Genomic DNA, 18,579 nt, shown 5'->3' with positions numbered 1-18,579 from the left:
TGAAAGTGTGATCTGCCTGCAAATCTCACTCTAAAACTTCCTATGTTGTATTAAGGTGTGAAATTCCTCTTCTAATCAAGAGCAGATTGCTTACCCTTCTTAATTAGTAAAGCAACAAGTTCCATTATTAAAAGATGCACATTCTCAAGTTACAACATTGACTGAAAAATAATCATAGATGATTAATTAATTTATTATAGAGGATCCTTTGGCTTTCAGATAAAGATCTCTTGTAAGTTATTTTTTAAAAAATCCATGGATTGCAGCTTAAAATTAAAAAAAAACTGTCTCCTCTTGAAAGTTGCCTTTTTGCAACTATTGATTTGTCAATGGATGTTATACCGCTGTTCCTTCAAGCGTGTTCTGGGAAACAAGTTCTTGGCGGAGTTGCTTGATACTATAACGCCAGGCTTTGTCCACCCCATCCCCAATAGTGCAGCAAGGTTTCCAATTTGGGAAAGGGAATCGACCAGCAACAATCCAGGCATCTTCTGGAAGTTCATTTAACAACTTGACTTCTAGTAAAGAAAGCTGTGTAGAAAGAAGTGTATTTTAATGTCTTTGATTGACTAATTCATTGGAGGATCAAATAACTTAAGTGTTATGGTACTTCTAGTGCCCACAGTGTATACCCAACCATTGGGATGAGCAATGTATGGTGAGAGCTATTACAATGACTTTCCATAACCTGAATTACATCATCTACCTCTTTACACAACCAATCGCTTCAGAAAATTAAACTAACATTCAGAAAATCAGACGGGAGGGGGTTTTGGATGATTGTGTGAGAAAACGCAGCCTTGTGAGAGAAATCCTCCATGAAACCTGACAAAACGCTACAGCTGATTTCTGGTAAAATTTATCCAAGCATGGCAAGGACTGGTTTTATTTTGAACGTGCAATGGAAATGGTTTCCCCTTTTGATTCCAAGGGTTCTAGTAAAGACTGCATTTGCTATAAAACATACACTGCTCAAAACAGTTTGTTGGCCGAGACTATGCTCTATAAACACAGAAACCGCTGGAGAAACCCTGCAGGTTTGGCAACATCTTTGTTCTAAGAAGGGTCACAGGGCCAGAAAATGCTGCCTCTGTTTTCTCTCCACAGATGCTGCCAGGCCTGCTGAGATTCTCAGACTACCAGCATCTGCTTCAGATTACCAGCATCCACAGTCCTTTATTTTACTTCTGATGTTGAATAAAGTTGTCTTAATGCTTCATAGGATGTGATGAGGTGTTATTCTTCTGTCTCCCAAAGAGGCAAAATCTTTCCAGTGTCTGAACAATTTGGGTAATGGTGAGAAAATTGAACACTTACAATGAGAATGAAAAATTGAGAAACTTGATGTCAGGAAAATTTTCACATTTTCTCCTTAATGTTTTAACGGTTTAGATAAGGATCCAGTTGGAGAGCAGCAAGGGGCTTACTTGCACGTGTCAACATCTCATCATTTCTTAATCTCGCCTCATTTTTTATGAAGGTTGCTATTCTCCCAGGAACTGTTGAAAAATGAAACCACACCAATTCCAGACGGGAAAGTCCAAGTGGACATGTGGTGATTGCAGCTTGCTGGTGTCTTGTCAGGGCTTCTATCGTGGTCATCATTCCCTGAAATCTCAGTGCATAAATCACTGCACTGGGTGCCTGCACCCTTAATCATTGGCAAAGCAGGAGCCTCAGCACAATATCACAGACTGACTTGTAATACAGTTTAGCACTTCAACTGTGTATTTTGGGGATCACTAACCCCTGAAATGGCAAGTGTGTGCAGGGATAGGCACTCCATCTCAACTTGGGGCTTTTAGCCTGTTTTCTTAGCAAACACTGATTTGGCATTTATTTGGACACAGTGTCTCTGCCTTCCCTTTCTGTGTGGACAGAAAGAATTGCAGCTTGTCCTGCTTGCCAGCACTGAACAGCTAAGGGAGCAGACATGTTAGTAGACAGCACCGTCACCCCTAAAGCATTTGCCATCAGCTTATGCAGCAAACACAGAGTCTGCTTCACTGAAATATCCTAAGGAAAGTGGTTTTCAGACCCATCAAGGGGCCTATGATCAGTCAAGGGACTGGCCAGCCCTCAGTCAGGAAAGGTGATGAGATGACCTGCTTCACTGAGTGAGCAGGGATAATGGGAACTGCAGATGCTGGAGAATCCGAGGTAACAAAGTGTGGAGTTGGATGAACACAGTGCTCCTACGATGCTGCTTGGCCTGCTGTATTCATCCAGCTCCATACTTTGCTATCACTGAGTGAGCAGCATGTCCAGAGGGCAGGAAAACTTTGTAGTTCAGGGGCTGGGCTGTGTGAGAAGCATTAAAGGACAAAGCTGCATGCAAGAGTGACAGCAGTATACTTGGTGGGAACTGGATGCTGTGGAGTTAGAATTGTGTGAGGTAACGGAAAGGAGATGGGAGGCATTTCCCCTTGAGGAGCTCAGAAAGTTATTAACCTTCATGCGTCATGACTACGCATTCCTTCAGACCATGGGCACTGCACTAACCAGATGGCTACTTCAAACCAGGCTGTTGTGTTGGAAATGGTGCATGGTAGGAGAATAAATATGGTGCCTGTAGTGTGAGTGTTCTAAGTCCCAGCACCCAGTAGTTTCACTACTGTTAACTGCAAGATTCCACACAAGTGGTGCAATAGAGGCAGGATGCAGACCTAATGAAGAGAACACGGCAGAACTGTGTGACAAAAATTGCCAGGGCTCACGAATGGAAATCCTCAATGAAACTCTCCAAAATTGATACTTAGCTGAGACATGGGAAAGTTCAGCTCAAAGAGTTGTGTGCTGTGTATGACATACCTCAGCAAACCAGAGAGCAGTGAACAGTGTTTTCTGTTCAAACCTTGGTTACTTACCCTTATATTAGCCAAATAAAGTTGTACAGTGGATCATTGGAGACAATGGGTCTGCTTCAGGCACTACCCAAGTGAACACAAAGAAATACTTAGCATTTGAAACCAAACAATATAACACAATATTATTTGGAGTTTGCAAGCAAACAGAAAACAGTAATTGTAAAATTGCCGAGAATAGACCGATAAGCCACGCGTATGAATTAATAAAAGGGAGGTATGAGGAATAAAGACAGCGAAAAGAATCACCTACTACTTACCACACTAGGAGCTAAGAAAACCGTGACATTTGAACAGTCTGACAAATCAACCTGAAATAACAATGAACAAATTCATTTCATGAATATTTCACCAGTCCATTTCAGAGAATCGCATTCGCAGCCCCTAATTTACATAGATGCCATGCACAGGTTTTACATCACTGTATAAGAACTTATGCAACAATTTGTACATGAGGTTTTGGTTTCTGATAGTCTGTTCTTTGCCTGTAACTTTCCAATCTCTCAAAGTCCCCTCAGCAACATTCTACAACTAACAAGATGAACAAGTTCTGTTCCAGGCCCTTGACAATTTTGCTCAACGACCAGAACATACAAAAGACTGGCTGTGGACTCAAAAGACTGAAAGGCCAACCCCTGTTCTTATTTCCTGGCTGATCCCATGAATCACTCTGGGATGCTTCATTATGACAAAGTTGTTTCATAAATGCAATTTGTTGTTGTAACACAACTAGAACTAGGGGGTCACACTCGAGGGATATGGGGTAGGCCATTTAGGACTGAGATGTGGAGAAATTTCTTCACTCAGAGTGGCGAGCCTGTGGAATTCTGTACTACCAAAAATGGTTGAGGCCAAAACATTGAATGTTTTCAATGAGTTAGATATGGTTCTTAGGACTAAAGGGATTAAAGAATATGGAGACAAAGCGGAAACAGGGTACTGAGTCACATGATCAGCCATGGTCATATTGAATGGTGGAATAGGCTCGAAGGGCTGAACAGCCTGCCCCTATGTTGTTATGTCATGTTTTATATAACACATTCTCTTCAACGCTTATCTGAGCGTGATAGCTTTCCATTCACACATCCTGCACAGCAGGCTATGTCAGACTCTGCACTAAAATACTGGTCTATCATGCAAATGAACTGCTCTTTGCTTTTACTTTTAACGGGCCAATTTTGTTCAAATTCTGGACAATAACTTTCAATTGGCAATCTTCACTTGATCTGTATAATTTTTACATAGTTTCAGACCAAACTTTTCCCAGGATAAAGTTACATTATTTCTTGGGAAAACATTTGCACTATGTTATAACTACCTCTCACGTGGGACAATTAGATCGAGGGGTCTGCTTATCGTTAGCTGTTCTTTTTAAATGAAGAACATAACCCTTTGATGCTTGAAATCATTTCTGAACCACTGTGACATTAGCTAAGGAGAACTGAAATAGAGGCCAACCACAAAGTTTTACTTGCATTCCTAAGGCCAGAAAATGGTGATTAATTATCAGTTTGCATGAATCATGTACATGCTTGTAGAAGTCTGTACTTTGTTGGAATCTGGCTGCCAAAAAGAATTAGCATTTAGATGTGATTTTTAATGCACATAATTTTTCAAAAAGAACATTTTCAAGATTGAGAAAGCTTATGAGTAACACCCATTAATATCTAATGATGAAGCTTTTACCCCGACTTTATACATTAACGCAAAATTAAGGTTCTCCTACCTTCCACAAATCTTGTTTCATGTAAGAAACCTGGCTGTAACAACCAGCTCTCCAAGCGTAGAACTTTGACAGCCTGATGAGCCATGGATTTAATTCATAGCCAACTGCTGGATGGAAGCCATGTCTACTGGCTTCTAACACCTGCAAAGCAACAGGGACTCTGTTCCTTAATATCATGAAGAGGGGCCTGGTTTGTACGACTTTGAAAATGACAAATGAATGGTGGTAATGCAACAATGAGAAAGAAGTACTTCTTTCAGTCCAAATCTGTACAACTGCAACTACTTTACTTTGTATCTTATATTGAACTGTCAACATAGAAACAGATCATTCAGCCCAATGGACTATGCCAGTGTTTATACTTCACTTTTGCCTTCTCCCTATGATACCTTTAACTATCATATCATCGCAATGGGAAAGAACTGATAGGTTTGTCTTCTAAGTGAGGAAGGAGAAGATAAAGGTAAAATAAGTCCATTGTCCCAGAGGACCATAGGGCTACGCCTTCATTACAGAGATATGGCTGGTGATGGTTTAACCTGAGGGGCACCACGTTTTCAGTGATAGAAGAGGTTGAGAAGGAGGGACCTTCGTGGCAAGCTCAGCTGATACAGGAATTGAACCCACGCTGTTGGCATTGCTCTGGAGGCAAACCAGCTCTTCAGACAACTGGAGATAGTTAAGCAGCTTCCACTAAATAAGAACAATTATTCGGGTTTTTAATCAATTTTTTTATAACATTGGGCTTAAGTAAGCACTGAGATCCTAGTTAAATTTTAGCAGTTGTTTGCATTTCTGTCTGCAGAATGCATTGCCTTTCAGTCCAACTAATTACGTACGATTCTGCCGTCACCTGATCCCAAGTCCACCACTTTGCCAGACCGGCCTTCCAGTAAAGTCATCACATTTTTCACCTGCTTGTGGCTTGCAGGTATGTAGGGTACCTGGTAAAAGACATTCACCTCTTTATTGTGTGCAGCTGACTTTTCTCAAAAAAAGAGAAACAAAATTCACAATTCACTTACCCAAACTAATTCTAAAGACCTGACAAAACATTATTTTCCTGTTACAGTTGTTGTTACAAATTCAACAGTTTAATGAGTTCAATAACCTCCAATTTCCGAGCTAATAATGATCCCAGATCATTGTTGCTGTCCAATCTGGAGCGATTTGAATTCTCCTTCATTAATGTCCGAATAACTGGTAAATCACATCAAATAGAGCTTCAAAAGACTGGGTGCAGACTGTACTCAACTAGTGTGTGGTCGCAAAACTCAGAATGCAGTGTCCAACATTAAATGTGATTCTGTGATTGGATAACACTTGCTGAGCAATCATGTCTGTGCAAAAAATTACAGTAATAACCAATTTGAGATTATAAATTTGGTCTTGAAGCGCGACTCATCTGTGTATTCTAGTGTTTATTCACACGCAGGGCCTGTCTTTTGCAAAACATGCCAAACATTGCAGTATTTCAACAAAACAAAGCTTTGGTGAATTCATTCTCTGCCGCACCCCTCATGGCAATTCCCTGACCAATCAGAGTTAACTTGCCCGGTTTGAATTTAAAGGTTTGGCTGTTAAGTGCTGTTGCCATGGTGCATTTACCATGGCAACAGGTCCAAGTGTCAAAGGCCACTTGCTAAAACAAAGCTTTTCTCATGCAGAATTGCTGCTCTCTTGGAAATGTGATATTCCTGTGATTCCATCCTGAACTGTGCAAGAAAACCTTCAACAGCATGTTTTTTTTCCTTTCAGCAACATCAGAAATGTTCTTCATTATATATAAATCAATATAAATATCAATAATACCTTATGTCAGACTTACAGACAACATTCTCAGAGCTGGTAAGAACACTTTGGGAGCCTACGACCCAATGTTCTCAATGTGGACTTTACCAGTTTCAAATCTCCCCACCCCTGGCCTCATCGCATGACCAACCCTCATTCTCATCCCCATCTCTTTGACTAGACACAAGCTGTCCATCTTCACTCCCATCTATCCGCCCTTCCCATCTTACTATCAATCCCAACCACTTCTTACCTGCACTCACCCATCACCATCCCATCTACCTTCCCTAGCTCCACCCCTCCTGCCTCTATTTATTTCAGAGCTCCCTTCCACCTCCCCATTTCTGAAAAAGGCTCCCAATCTGAAAAGTCAATTTTCCTGCTGCTGCCTGGCACGCTGTGCTCCTCCAGCTCCATACTGTGTTAGTAATGACAACATTCTCAGTTCATGCTTGTGGAGAGAAACTGGGAGAGTAATTGAATAATACATCACAGATGCAGGCCATTTGTCCCACCAAGCCTGCGCTCTGTCTTTCAAAGAGCAATCAAGTTGGAACTACACTCATGTTCTTGTTCCCACTACCATACCAAGCAGGGTACTCCAAACTTTAGTGACTTACTATGTAGAAGAGATAAATTAACTTATTTGTGACTTCATGGTTAGCATTGCTGCCTCACAGCGCTAGGGGCTTAGGTTCGATCCCAGGCAACTGTCTGTGTGGAGTTTACATGTTGTCCCTGTGTCTCCATGTGTTTCTTTCAGGTGCTCTGGTTTCATCCCACAGTCTAAAGATTTGCTGAGTTAGGTGGATTAGCTATGCTAAATTGCCCATTATGTGCAGGCTAGGTGGATCAGCCATGGGAAATGCAGGGTTACAGGGATAGGGTAGGGGTTGGGTCTGGGTGGGATGCAGTGTGGACTCAATGGGCAGAATAGCCCGCTTCCACATTGTAGGGCTTCTTTAGTAAGTTCCACGATGTCTCATTGCCATCTCTGACCCTAATCTTCCTGAAACCCTGTTGCTTCTGATCCTGTAAATTGGAGCTGAGATCCGACCTAAAGTTCTTTACCTGAAAAAATCCAACAATAGTTTTATGATTTTCTGTGGACCTATTGAAAAGGTGGTGCTACTATGTTTAGATCTTTTTTCCTGATGACACTGATCTTGCATTCAAAGCAATGAAAGCAACTTAGAAGTACAGGTGTGAGGAGTACAGATCATGTGACACTTGTTATGAACATCATCATCAAGCTGACAGTACTAGCTGCTGGTTAACCAGAGAAATTCACTGCACGTTCATTTTTATATGGTTACCTTAAGTCAGGCTGTCTGATCTACAGTGTACATCTAAAGCACTTTGTAGAAAGTTGTTATTTCCATACCTGTAATCTTAGAGGGACCCTCCTGAAACCAGGCATCAGTATTCCTGCCCATACTACATATGCAGTTAATCCTGAGCAGCTGGCAATCTGCAGTAAACCCCAACCACCAACTGACTGCTTCCTGAGTTCAGTTTCCCCTTCACTGTCATCCTGGTCCATTCCTAAAAAGCACAAAATGACTGTAAGAATATACTTGCATGTATATGCTGAAATACTCTTCAAACAGGAAATCTAAGGATCAAATATCAGCCAATACTCTCAACAAACATCACAAAAAGCAGTCGTTTGGTCATTACCATATTTTTGTTTGACAGAGTATGCAGAGTGCAAATGTCTGTAATGATTTATATATTGACTATTAGTGTGTACGTTTCAAAGGTACTTTGTTTACTGCGAAGTGCAATGGGATATCCTGGAGTTGTAAATTATGCCATACAAATGCAGGTTTTTTTTCTCTTTTAAAAATCTTACGTCAACATTGGAAGGAGAATACATACTTTAAGTCTCTATGTCAAATTTAAAATCAAAGTGACTAGTTGGAAGCATTCTAGTTAGTACACAATAGCAAAATCAGGAACTTACACAAAAGGGGATAGAAGACATAAACGTGAACATTCTAAACTGAAGTTAACCATGAAAATGTTTTGAATCAGACAAAACTCCCTGAAGGGTGGCCAATTCTTATGATAGGAAGGCATATTTCTACTGGAGGAGAAGAGAAAAGGGAGGAGGGGTAACGGTGAGTGCAATGGCAGGCTATGGTGCAAATTTCACAACTTATGGGCTAACTTTATCATCTCATTGCTGTGTGGCTCGCAGGCCCACACAAAACACTTGATTAAGACTTCCAGGTTCAATTTGGAGACAAGCGACTGAAGGCAGCCATTAAGGGACACTGTAAAAATAAGGGAGCATCGCTTAAAGTAAAGGAAAGTCAATTAAGTCTGACACCCACTGCAGGAGAATAAAATCTGCACCCTTAACAGGTGACAGAGGAAAAAAAAATTCAAACAACCAGTTAAGAAAGACACACATTAGTGGAAGATGGGACTTGAACCCAGACCTTTTGACCCAGAGGCAGGGACACTACCCTTGTATCACAAAGCCCTCTATTTTTCAAACTTCACCATCTATTATAGTGGGATGTAAAACCATGTTCCCAGAATATAAGTCTGGGGTTGTGGATAACCAGGGCTGTGACATTATCATTATATCACCGCCTCCGTGCTGGATACTTTAATCAACATATTCAGACATGTTCTGGAGCAAGATGCTTGAACTAGGTGCCTCTGGTTCAACAGTATGGACACGAGAATTTTAAACAACCTGTTCCAATCTGCCAATGACACATTTCTGGGACAAGTGGGACTTGAACCAGATCTTCTGGCCTAGAGGTAGGGACATTACCACCGCACCACAAACACCTCTACTTATATATCCATCCCATTAAATCCTATTTAAATCAACCTGTTCAGACATGGGGCAGCTGGGACATGAACTCAGGCCTTATGGTCCAGAAGCAGTGACACTATCCCTGCAGCATAAAATCCTTCTTTATTTTCCAAAAGTAACTATTTTCCATAGTGGAGTGCAACACCAGGTCAGAGACTGTAAGCCTGCACTGTGGGTGAACTGTCCAACGTCGTTAGCACGTCCACACTACAACAAACCCTGTTTAAAATTAGAGATAGTAAGAACTGCAGACGCTGAAGTCAGAGATAACTTAGTGTGGAGCTAGAGGAACACAGCAGGCCAAGCGGCATCAGAGGAGCAGGAAAGCTGGCGTTTCGGGGTCTGGGCCCTTCTTCAGAAAAGGTCAGCTTTCCTGCTCCTAAGATGCTGCTTATCCTGCTGTGTTCATCCAGCTCCACACCTTGTTATCTCAGATTCTCCAGCATCTGTAGTTCCTATTATTTCGGGCGTGGACCCTTCTTCAGAAAGTGAAGAAGGGTCCCGACCTGAAATGTCAGCTTTCCTGCTCCTCTGATGCTGCCTGGCCTGCTGTGTTCATCCAGCTCCACACCTTGTTATCCCAGATTCTCCAGCATCTGTAGTTCCTATTATTTCGGGCCTGGACCCTTCTTCAGAAAATGAAGAAGGGTCCCGACCTGAAATGTCAGCTTTCCTGCTCCTCTGATGCTGCCTGGCCTGCTCCACACCTTGTTGATCGTGGCTCAGGGCCATGGTTTTGCAACCCAGAGGAAAGTGGAACCTAGGTAATGGAGATCCAGGTTCAAGTCCCACCTGCGCCAGGTGAACCTGCCCCTCACTTACCCCCTGGGTAAGGGGGTACGGGCTCTCTTTCTCAGTGGGGGGTGGAAGATGACATACTGACTGCAGCTGTAAGGCCAAAACAAACTCGTTAGAAATTAAAAAGAAAGGTGGCCGTGGAGACCCCGTGGGAGCTCCAGGCTTTCGGCGAGCACCTTCCCGCTCACTTTCACACGATCCCGGCGTCTCATTTCCTGAACTTTCTCCAGGCCCATTTCCAAACTCAGGCCGTTTCTTCCGCCATGTTGTCCACCCACCAACCAACCCCTAGTACCGGAACGGGCCGCTTACCGCGACGGAACGGAAAGAGAAGTGCCGCAGCCAAACCGGTCCCCCGCCGCGCCTCGCTTGCGTAGCTCCTCGCTTTTCCAGAAGGTTCCGCGCACGCGGCCGGTGAGGGGCGCGCATCCCCGGCGTCGATCAGTCCGCCCGAGCTCCCGGTGTGGTCGTTCAGCCTCCCCGTCCTGACTTGGAACCGAAACAAGAATAACGAATGAAAGTGGCGGTCAGTCGCCATCCCCCTCGGATTGTTGTTGGTGGTGGATCAGGTCTGGAGTCTGTAGAATTGGACAGAGAAACCATGGGGGACGGTTTGTTTTAAAACGGTGACCCGCCCCCAACTGGAGTATCTCACAGAGCCGCACAGAGCCTTTATAATCCCTCAGGAATGATTCTGCATTCATGTAGCACCTTCAATAACCTCAGCCTCCACTGCACCTGAAGTGACTCTAGTTCCTATGTAACCAACAGCCCATTTATTCACAGCAAGATCCCAGCCAGGCTGACCAGGTAAAGTGTGGTGTTTAGTTCGACATAATGCCAAAAAAAAAGGTGAACTGTGGATGTTAGGAGTCAGGAAGAAAGCCAGAAATTACTGGAGAAACTCTGCAGGTCAGGCAGCATCAGTGGAGAGAAAGCAGAGTTAACATTTCGGGTCCGGTGATCCTTCTTCAGAATCCCAGTATATATTGCATTGGACAGATATTGGCCTGCACACCAGGACGAACCCTGCTGCTCTTATGCATGATGTGCCATGGAGTCGTTTACAGAGACCTGAAGCAAGGACTTGTTTCTGACGCTGTAGTACTCCTTGAGTACTGCATGTGCTCATGCCTATAGTGAGGGACTTGAAGCACAGCTTTACTGCTGTACTGTAACAGTCTGCAGCAAGACACCTACTGTGTTGCACGGCTCAGTCCCATGTTTTGTTTTGGTAACGGTTCCCCTAAGATATTTACAATATACAACTTATCTCCTGAACAATAAATCATATTTTATTCTGGGTTGTAGACAGGATCGCCAAGCCGCTGGGTTTGGTTGCAAACATTTCATCACCCTACTAGGTAACATCATTAGTGCATCTCCTGCGAAGCGTTGGTGTCTGTCCCCCTTGTTATTTATATCCCTCAGTTTGCTGCGGTTGTTGGTATTACTTACGGTTCTGTTTCTCAGTGGTTTGTACACAGGGTCTAATTCAATGTGTTTGTTGATGGAGTTAACAATATGGATGCATGAATGCCAACTAGCCACCAAGAGACATGATGAATTCTCACTCGCCTCACTACACACAGACAACAAGGGACATGAATTCAACTGGGAGAGCACATCGATAATTGCGCAAGCCTAACAGAGACACACCAGGGCATTCCTGGAGGCCTGAAATTCCAACCAGAACTCCAACAACAAACACATTGAATTAGATCCTGCATACAAACCACTGAAAAACAGAACCGGAAGTAATGTCAACCACCCGAGCAAACGGAGGCATATAAATGACAAGCTGGACAGAATGTCAACGCTTTACCGGAGACGCGCTGACAATGTTACCAAGCAGGGTAACGAAACATTTGCATCTAAACTCACCAGCTCGGTAAGCCTGTCTACAACCTCATCCACAACACGAACTTCAAATCTTCTCAAAAACTTTATATTTCATTTTAGTTAGGTCATTACTTCCCAAACATTCTCTGGCTGTGATGCCATTTCGAAGCTTGAAAATTGTTCTGACCCCTCTGTGAGAGTGAGGTCGAGACTACTGTGACCAAGTGGGGCTGTTGAAGAAGAACATCAGCTGATATAACCCAGTTGGAGCTTAATGATGGCAGTTGCTGCCTTAGACATCACAACACCAAAATGTCAGCACCTGACCATACTTGCACATCCTACTCCTACTTTGTGAAACCCTGTGTCATATTGCGGGGTTTTTTTTAACCAATTATTCTATAACATCACTGAAAGCTAATGAGACTCTTGTGTCACTGCTTCATTTTCATGACATTTGCAGTGTCAACTGTGTGAGTTGTTTAAGATTCTGGATTCAAGTATCACTGCAGCACTTAATTCAGAAATCAAGGCTGACAATAACAGCTGAGGAAGCGATTAATGCACTGTTAGAATGTTCTGTCTCTCATATGACGTGGTCCTGAGGCCCATCTACCTGTGTATGGATGTTAAAGATCCACGGCACCACTTCCGTGAGAATTATTTCTGGTGTTCTGTTTAATCTCACAATCAGCGTTGCAAAAACACAGGTTACATGGTTGTTATCACAGTGCTGTTTTGCAGAGTGAAAATGTACTGCTGTGTTTTCTAATTACAAGCAGTGACTGTTTCAATTTACCACAGGCTGTGCATGTCACTGGGACTTGTTTCCTTTATTTTTTCACGGGGAGTGGGTGGCGTCGATGGCAAGGCCAACGTTTATCTCCCATCCCTATTCGCTCTTGAATTGAGTGACTTTCTAGGCCATTTCCCAATAGTTAAGAGTCAGCCACATTGCTGTCATTCAGGGGCTACACATAGGCCAGACCAGGTAAGGATGGCAGTTTTCCCTCCCTGTATGGTTTAGTGAACCACATGAATTTTTAAAACAACAAAATCAATGATGGTTTTCCAATGACTGCCTTTCTAAGCAAGATTTGCAGGATATAAGCGAGTACTGTGGTGAGTTTTGAACCCGTGTCTCCAGTGCACTGTCCTGACTTCTGGATGACTAGTCCAGTGATATTTCAGCTCTGCCCCCTTCACCCTTTTCTGATGAGCAGCTGCAGTTCATGTGATGTCGACATAGTTAGGAAACAAGCACGATTTTGACCCATTGACATTGAGGGAGTGGTGATGCAGAAGTTCGAAGTCAGGACGGTGTGTGACTTGGAGGGAAATTTGCAGGTGGTGGGATTCTTGTTTTGGAAAGTGCTTTTGTAGGAGCCTTAGTGCATCACAACAGGGCATCTTATCGCCGGTACATTCTGCTTTCACTGTGTGTCGGTGATGGATGGGGAAATGTACTTAGAAAATGTATTTCACTGGCTCTAAATTGCTTTAAAATATCCGATGGCCTTGCAAAATGCTCCAAGAATGCAAGTCATTTTTTTAATGTAAAATTTATATTTCATTGTCAATAAAAATGAAATAGAGAAATGCTGATTTCCGGTGAGATTGAAAACAAACCATGTAAGCAAAATGTTGGAAAGCAATTTACAACATAATTACATAAACCCTGACAGGATTTTGTTTATGATACTGATTGTAAAGGTACAATATATTCTGGTAATTTTAATAATTATCTTTTGCCTTATTCATGTAAAAAGAAATTAAACCTGAAGTTTGTAAACACAATGGGAGAGACAGCTGAACAACTATAGGACCATTGGAAAACGAGTAGGCAATTCAGCCCTCGGATTGCCTGAGGAAGTGATGGATGTGGGCACAGTTACAACATTTAAAAAACACTTAGATATATAGATGAATAGGAAAGGTTTGGAAGGATGTATGCCAGGAGCAGTCAGGTGGGTGTAGCTTAGTTTGGGACTATATTCATCATGGACTGAAGGGTCTGTTTCCATTCCACAGGACTCTATGACTGTATCACCTTGTTCTGCCATTCAATCAGATCGAGGTTGATCTGTACTTCAAATCTACTTATCTCACCTTTAATCCATAACCCTTGAAATAAATACTTAAAGCCTGTCGATCTCAATATTGAAAGTCTTATTGGTTGCATGTTGACAGTCTTTGGTTCCAGATTAAATAACATTAAGTGATCACAGATTATCGTAGTTTCAGATCTTTGCTCTCTTTTCGTGTGAAAAATATTTCTTAATTTCATGTTGTTTTAATTTTAGGGTTATGTCTTGTTGATCTGGATACTTGTATCAGAGGAAATAATTTCTCGAGTCTCTCGATCATTTGATACATCTCCATCACAGTCTAAGAATAAGCGGTAGATCATTCAGGACTGAGATGAGGAAGAATTTCTTCACTCAGAGAGTTGTGAACCTGTGGAATTCTCTCCCACAGGAAGCTGTTGGGGCCAGTTTTTTAGATTTATTGAAGAGGAAGCTGGATGTGACCCTTGTGGCTAAAGGGACCAAGGAGTATAGAGAGAAAGCAGGAGTGGGATACTGAAATTGTATGATCAGCCATGATTATATTGAATGGTGTTGCAGGCTCAAAGAGCCGAATGGCCTACTTCTGCAGCTATTTTCTGTGTTTCTATTAGATGTGAGACCTTCTGCATTGAAGAGAATACAAACCATGTTTGTGTAGTCTCATTTTTACTTATGCCTTTAAGCCCCAATCTCATCCTGATGAGTCATCATGTAACTTTTCTTTGGCCAACAGAACCTTTCTCGGTGCCCTAAACAAAGTGCAGTACCTGTCTTGTAGTGTGTCTGATTTATAGATATCTCATTATTATTGAATATTGAACTTAGTGGCATTTGGGGTTTCTGTGTTTGGGGGGGTGTTAATAATGATTAACTTCTAAGTATTTCTGTAACCACGGTGCTTCCTTTTAAAACAGTTTGAGGGATATAGCCTCAAGAACTAATGGTTTTCATTTTATCTTGGAGAGTTTTTAACAACAGGACAAATAAAACAGGTTTCAGTTAGCAGGTTCTATTTAAATATGTTTTTAAGTTTAGAGGGAGTACTCATGTCTTGGCAAAAAGGTTGTGGTTTCGCTTTGGGAATTCTGTTTTGGCTGATGACTAATGTGTGAAGCAGTTTCTCCTGATAAAGGAAGAAAATTGTTTAGATTTGTTTTTGGGATTAATGGGAGTATGTTTTTGCTGCATGTTTCAAAATCTTTACATTTGTGCTTTGTGTGAATAGTTTGGTTTATTCTATTTTCATTTCTTTTGTGAAATAAACTTCAGTTTTATTATTAAAACCAAATCTGCAATATTGCGTTCTCATGTTTCTGTGAGAGATTACCTTGTTAAATGCAAATAAAATCAAAATATTATCAATCAAGCCAGATATCAATCTGGGATTTAACGAAAAGGAATAACATTAGCTGGGATCATAACATTTGGAGGCTCACAATGGAATTTGAGCAAAACTTCATACAACTGACACAACTGGCTCACTTATGAATTCCACCCTCATCAGTGCAAAGATTCATTAGGTTTATTCATTACATTTGTATCTGGGAGGAAAGGCAGATTGGACATATACATTTCCTTCCTAATCTCCGCTCAATACTCATTTCATGTTTGTTTGTTTGATTTGAATTTGACATCATCACTTGGAAATATACCACTATACTGTTATGTGGCTCATTCCCTGACAGCACTGTGGGGATACCTACAAAGCATGGACAATAGCTGTTCTGGAAAGCAACTCACCACCGTCTTTCTGAGGGAAGTTATGGATGAGAAATAGACACTGTGCAGTGAGGCAGTAAAACTGTACTGGCATTCAGTATACAAATTTAGGGGAAAAAAGACCTGTCACTTCAACAAGGGAAGGAAGCATTTTTGGTAATTGCTTTCAGTTTGTGTAGTGAGCAAGAAAAAGTAAGATAAGGCTCTTGTCCTTGCTTTCACCCATCTTTGCTTGAATATTCCCACGTGTAGGTGGAGCAAGGTAACACATCCGATTATGGCAATGCTTCTCACAGCCAAATAGCCCACCCAAACTCACTGCTTTGATTCACACAAGGACAACAGACATTCGGGCAACTTACAGGGCGTGCCTGATTTTTATAGTGCCGTGCCACAGTCTGATTCTCTGCATTGGCAGCAGAAGGAGGAGAATAAAATCAGAAATATTGCTGCATCACAACCATAAAAGTGTAAATGCTGAGCACTAGGTCTAAACATCTTCAGTGCTGACTTGTAATAAAATGAAATGGTGGCTCATATTTCTGTCATTGCTCATGATGCAATAGCATTGCTGTTTGGGAGAGCAAGATGGTGATTTTTTAAATATTTCATTCAGGCCTGATGTCAAGGGAGCATGAATTGCGCCGTATTTGAATGCTATATCTGGAACAGACCTGCTATAAAGGCCAAACATTTATGAGTTTAAATAAAACAGGTTGGACTTAACAGAATTGGTTATTTTTTAACCTTCTCTGTATCATCCTTTTCATTGTCTCTTTGAAGTCAGACAGTTAGTCCTTGGAATGAGTGTCACCCGAGGGAAACTAGTGCTTATTGCTGAGGAATAATCAGCAATAGTTCATGCCTATTTCCTTTGTTTGTTGGTTCCCCTCTCTTAGCTGTGTCCTTGTGTGACAACCATTCAGTATACGTCAGACATCTGGCAGAATTCAGAAAGGAGAAAAACTTCAGAGACAGAATTTACAGTTAGTAGTTCAAACAGAGAATGCTGGAGAAACTCAACATCTGTGAGGAGTAAAACAAAGTTAACATTTCAAGTCCAGCCTGGCTGTTTTTCAGACATGAAGAAGATTCATTCCAGACCCAAAATGTTAACTCTGTTTCTCTCTCCCCTGATGCTGCCAGGCGTGCTGAGTTGGACCATACAGTTTTCCTCTGTGTTTTCATAGAACCCCTTGGGTGTGGTATCAAGCCATTCAGCCCATTGAGTCAGCATCAACACTGTGAAGGGCATATTACCCAAACCCACCCCACCCCAGTAACCCTACATTTGCCACAGCCAATCCACCCGACCTCCACAGGTTTGGAACTAAAACAGAAGTTGCTGGAAAAGCTCAGCAGGTCTGACACCATCTGTAAAGTAAAAAAAATCAGAGTTAATGTTTCAATTCTGAGGAAAGGTCACCAGGCCTGAAATATTAACTCTGATTTTTTTTCCCCTTCACATGCTGCCAGACCTGCTGAGCTTTTCCAGCAAATTCTGTTTTTGTTCCTGATTTACAGCATCTGCAGTTCTCAATCTACACGGGTTTGGACTGTGTTAGGAAACCCACACAGACACAGGGAGATCATGTAAACTCTGTACGGTCAGCTGAGGGTAGAATTGAACCTCGGTCCCTGGCACTAGTGCTAACCACTGAGCCACCATGCTGAATTTCTGGAAGCCACATAATTTTGCCTTCATTTCATTTTGTGGTTGTCAGCTTATAACAGCCTGAAGTGTGAAACAATCAGAGATGGCACCCAAATAAAGCAAAATATTATGGATGCTGGAAATCTGAAATAAAAAAAGAAAGTGCTGGAGAGAACTCTGGAGAAATACTGGAGTTCTGAAGAAGTGTCATACCAGACTTAACATGTTACCTCTGTTTTTCTCTATGCAGATGCTACCAGACCTGCTAAATTTCTCCAGCATTTTCTGTTCATGGATTCAAGAGTGAGATGGGTTTGGTGACTTCCCTACAAGGAAGGAAGCACTGCCTTAATATTAATAATTCTAACATTGTGCAGAAGAACAAAACTCAATTCAAGGAGGAGAAGAAAACATAAAAAAAGTCACAAATAAAATTATTCCTCCCTGTATTCGTTTCTGCGATTAGAGGGGAATTTTAAGGTTTTATAGAACTGGAAGGAATTTCACAGTTAGTTCTCTGCCATTATTAGTTTAAATTAAGCAGGTTATATCAATATTTTCCAAAGCTTTCAGTGCCATCAAGGCTTGGATTATACCTCATCTCTTTGCCCTAAGTGCTTCAGTGTTGTACTGAGGGGAAGGTTGCAATGTCAGAGGTGCCATCTTTTGGGTGAGATGTTACGTTGATGTACATTTGCCTTTGTGGGTGGAATCCCACAGCCTGATTGTGAAGATGAGTAGGGGAGTTCTTTACAATGTCAATTCTTAACCATTAACTAATGGCACGAAAACCTGGTCGACATGCCATCAATGTTTGTGAGAGCTTGCTGTGTACAAATTTGGTTTATGTCTTATGTTGTCCATTGAGACAACCCAGCAGGTGACTGCTTCAGTATTGTGGTGTTAGAAGTTCTTTGTCTCATTCCTATATGTATCCAAATCAAATATATCTATGATATATAATATAAAAATTTAACATATAGCTCAGCTTTTTATTGTGTAAGCTAATGGATTTCACAGAAATATGCTATAGTTATTAAATAAAAAGCGAAGGAACTATGAATGCTGTAAATCAGAAACAAAAACAGAAATTGCTGGAAAAACTCAGTAGGTCTGACATCATCTGTGGAGAGAAATCAAAGTTAACATTTCGGGTTGAGTGATCCTTGTTATTTTATGAAATGGTAATAATTCAGTGATGGCCTAATGTCTAATGGCATTTTTCGTTATAACACTAAGCTTTACTGACCATATTAACCACTTGCCTTGTCTTTTATTCA

At 41.7% G+C, this 18,579-nt stretch overlaps 1 protein-coding gene and 1 long non-coding RNA gene across 6 annotated transcripts in view; one reads left to right on the top strand and one right to left on the bottom strand.

Moving 5' to 3' along the window:
- Positions 1-177: 177 nt before the first annotated feature.
- On the bottom strand, positions 178-10,673 carry antkmt (adenine nucleotide translocase lysine methyltransferase). Of its 5 annotated transcripts, XM_048551786.2 has the most exons (7): positions 10,328-10,673; positions 7,766-7,926; positions 5,430-5,534; positions 4,591-4,731; positions 3,125-3,175; positions 2,868-2,930; positions 416-531 (listed from the first exon to the last, which is right to left on the bottom strand). In XM_048551786.2, the coding sequence occupies exons 1-6, from the start codon at positions 10,551-10,553 to the stop codon at positions 2,901-2,903; spliced, it is 714 nt and encodes a 237-aa protein (XP_048407743.1). In that variant the 5' UTR covers positions 10,554-10,673; the 3' UTR covers positions 416-531; positions 2,868-2,900. The 5 variants fall into 5 exon arrangements, with proteins under 5 accessions (XP_048407741.1, XP_048407745.1, XP_048407744.1 ...); XM_048551784.2 differs by lacking the exon at positions 2,868-2,930 and having other exon boundaries at positions 178-531; positions 10,328-10,670; XM_048551788.1 differs by lacking the exons at positions 2,868-2,930; positions 10,328-10,673 and adding an exon at positions 10,192-10,321 and having other exon boundaries at positions 178-531.
- Positions 10,331-18,579, top strand: part of LOC132210910 (uncharacterized) — a 77,113-nt gene continuing 68,864 nt past the window's right edge. The window contains exon 1 of the long non-coding RNA XR_009447151.1: positions 10,331-10,825. This is a non-coding gene — a long non-coding RNA (uncharacterized LOC132210910). The remainder of the gene's footprint in view (positions 10,826-18,579) is intronic.

Source organism: Stegostoma tigrinum, chromosome 23 (genome assembly GCF_030684315.1).
Source record: "Stegostoma tigrinum isolate sSteTig4 chromosome 23, sSteTig4.hap1, whole genome shotgun sequence".
Classification (NCBI taxonomy): domain Eukaryota; kingdom Metazoa; phylum Chordata; class Chondrichthyes; order Orectolobiformes; family Stegostomatidae; genus Stegostoma; species Stegostoma tigrinum.
The sequence above is the reverse complement of the archived record's forward strand: the minus strand, read 5'-3'. Positions and strand labels throughout refer to the sequence as shown.

Excerpts from the sequence above, each read along its gene's own strand:
- antkmt (XM_048551784.2), bottom strand. The coding sequence starts at position 10,553 with ATGGCGACTGACCGCCACTTTCATTCGTTATTCTTGTTTCGGTTCCAA. Across the intron at positions 4,732-5,429 it reads GATCAGGTGACGGCAGAATC|GTGTTAGAAGCCAGTAGACA; the intron begins GTACGTAATTAG and ends GTTGCTTTGCAG. Across the intron at positions 3,176-4,590 it reads TGAAACAAGATTTGTGGAAG|GTTGATTTGTCAGACTGTTC; the intron begins GTAGGAGAACCT and ends TTGTTATTTCAG.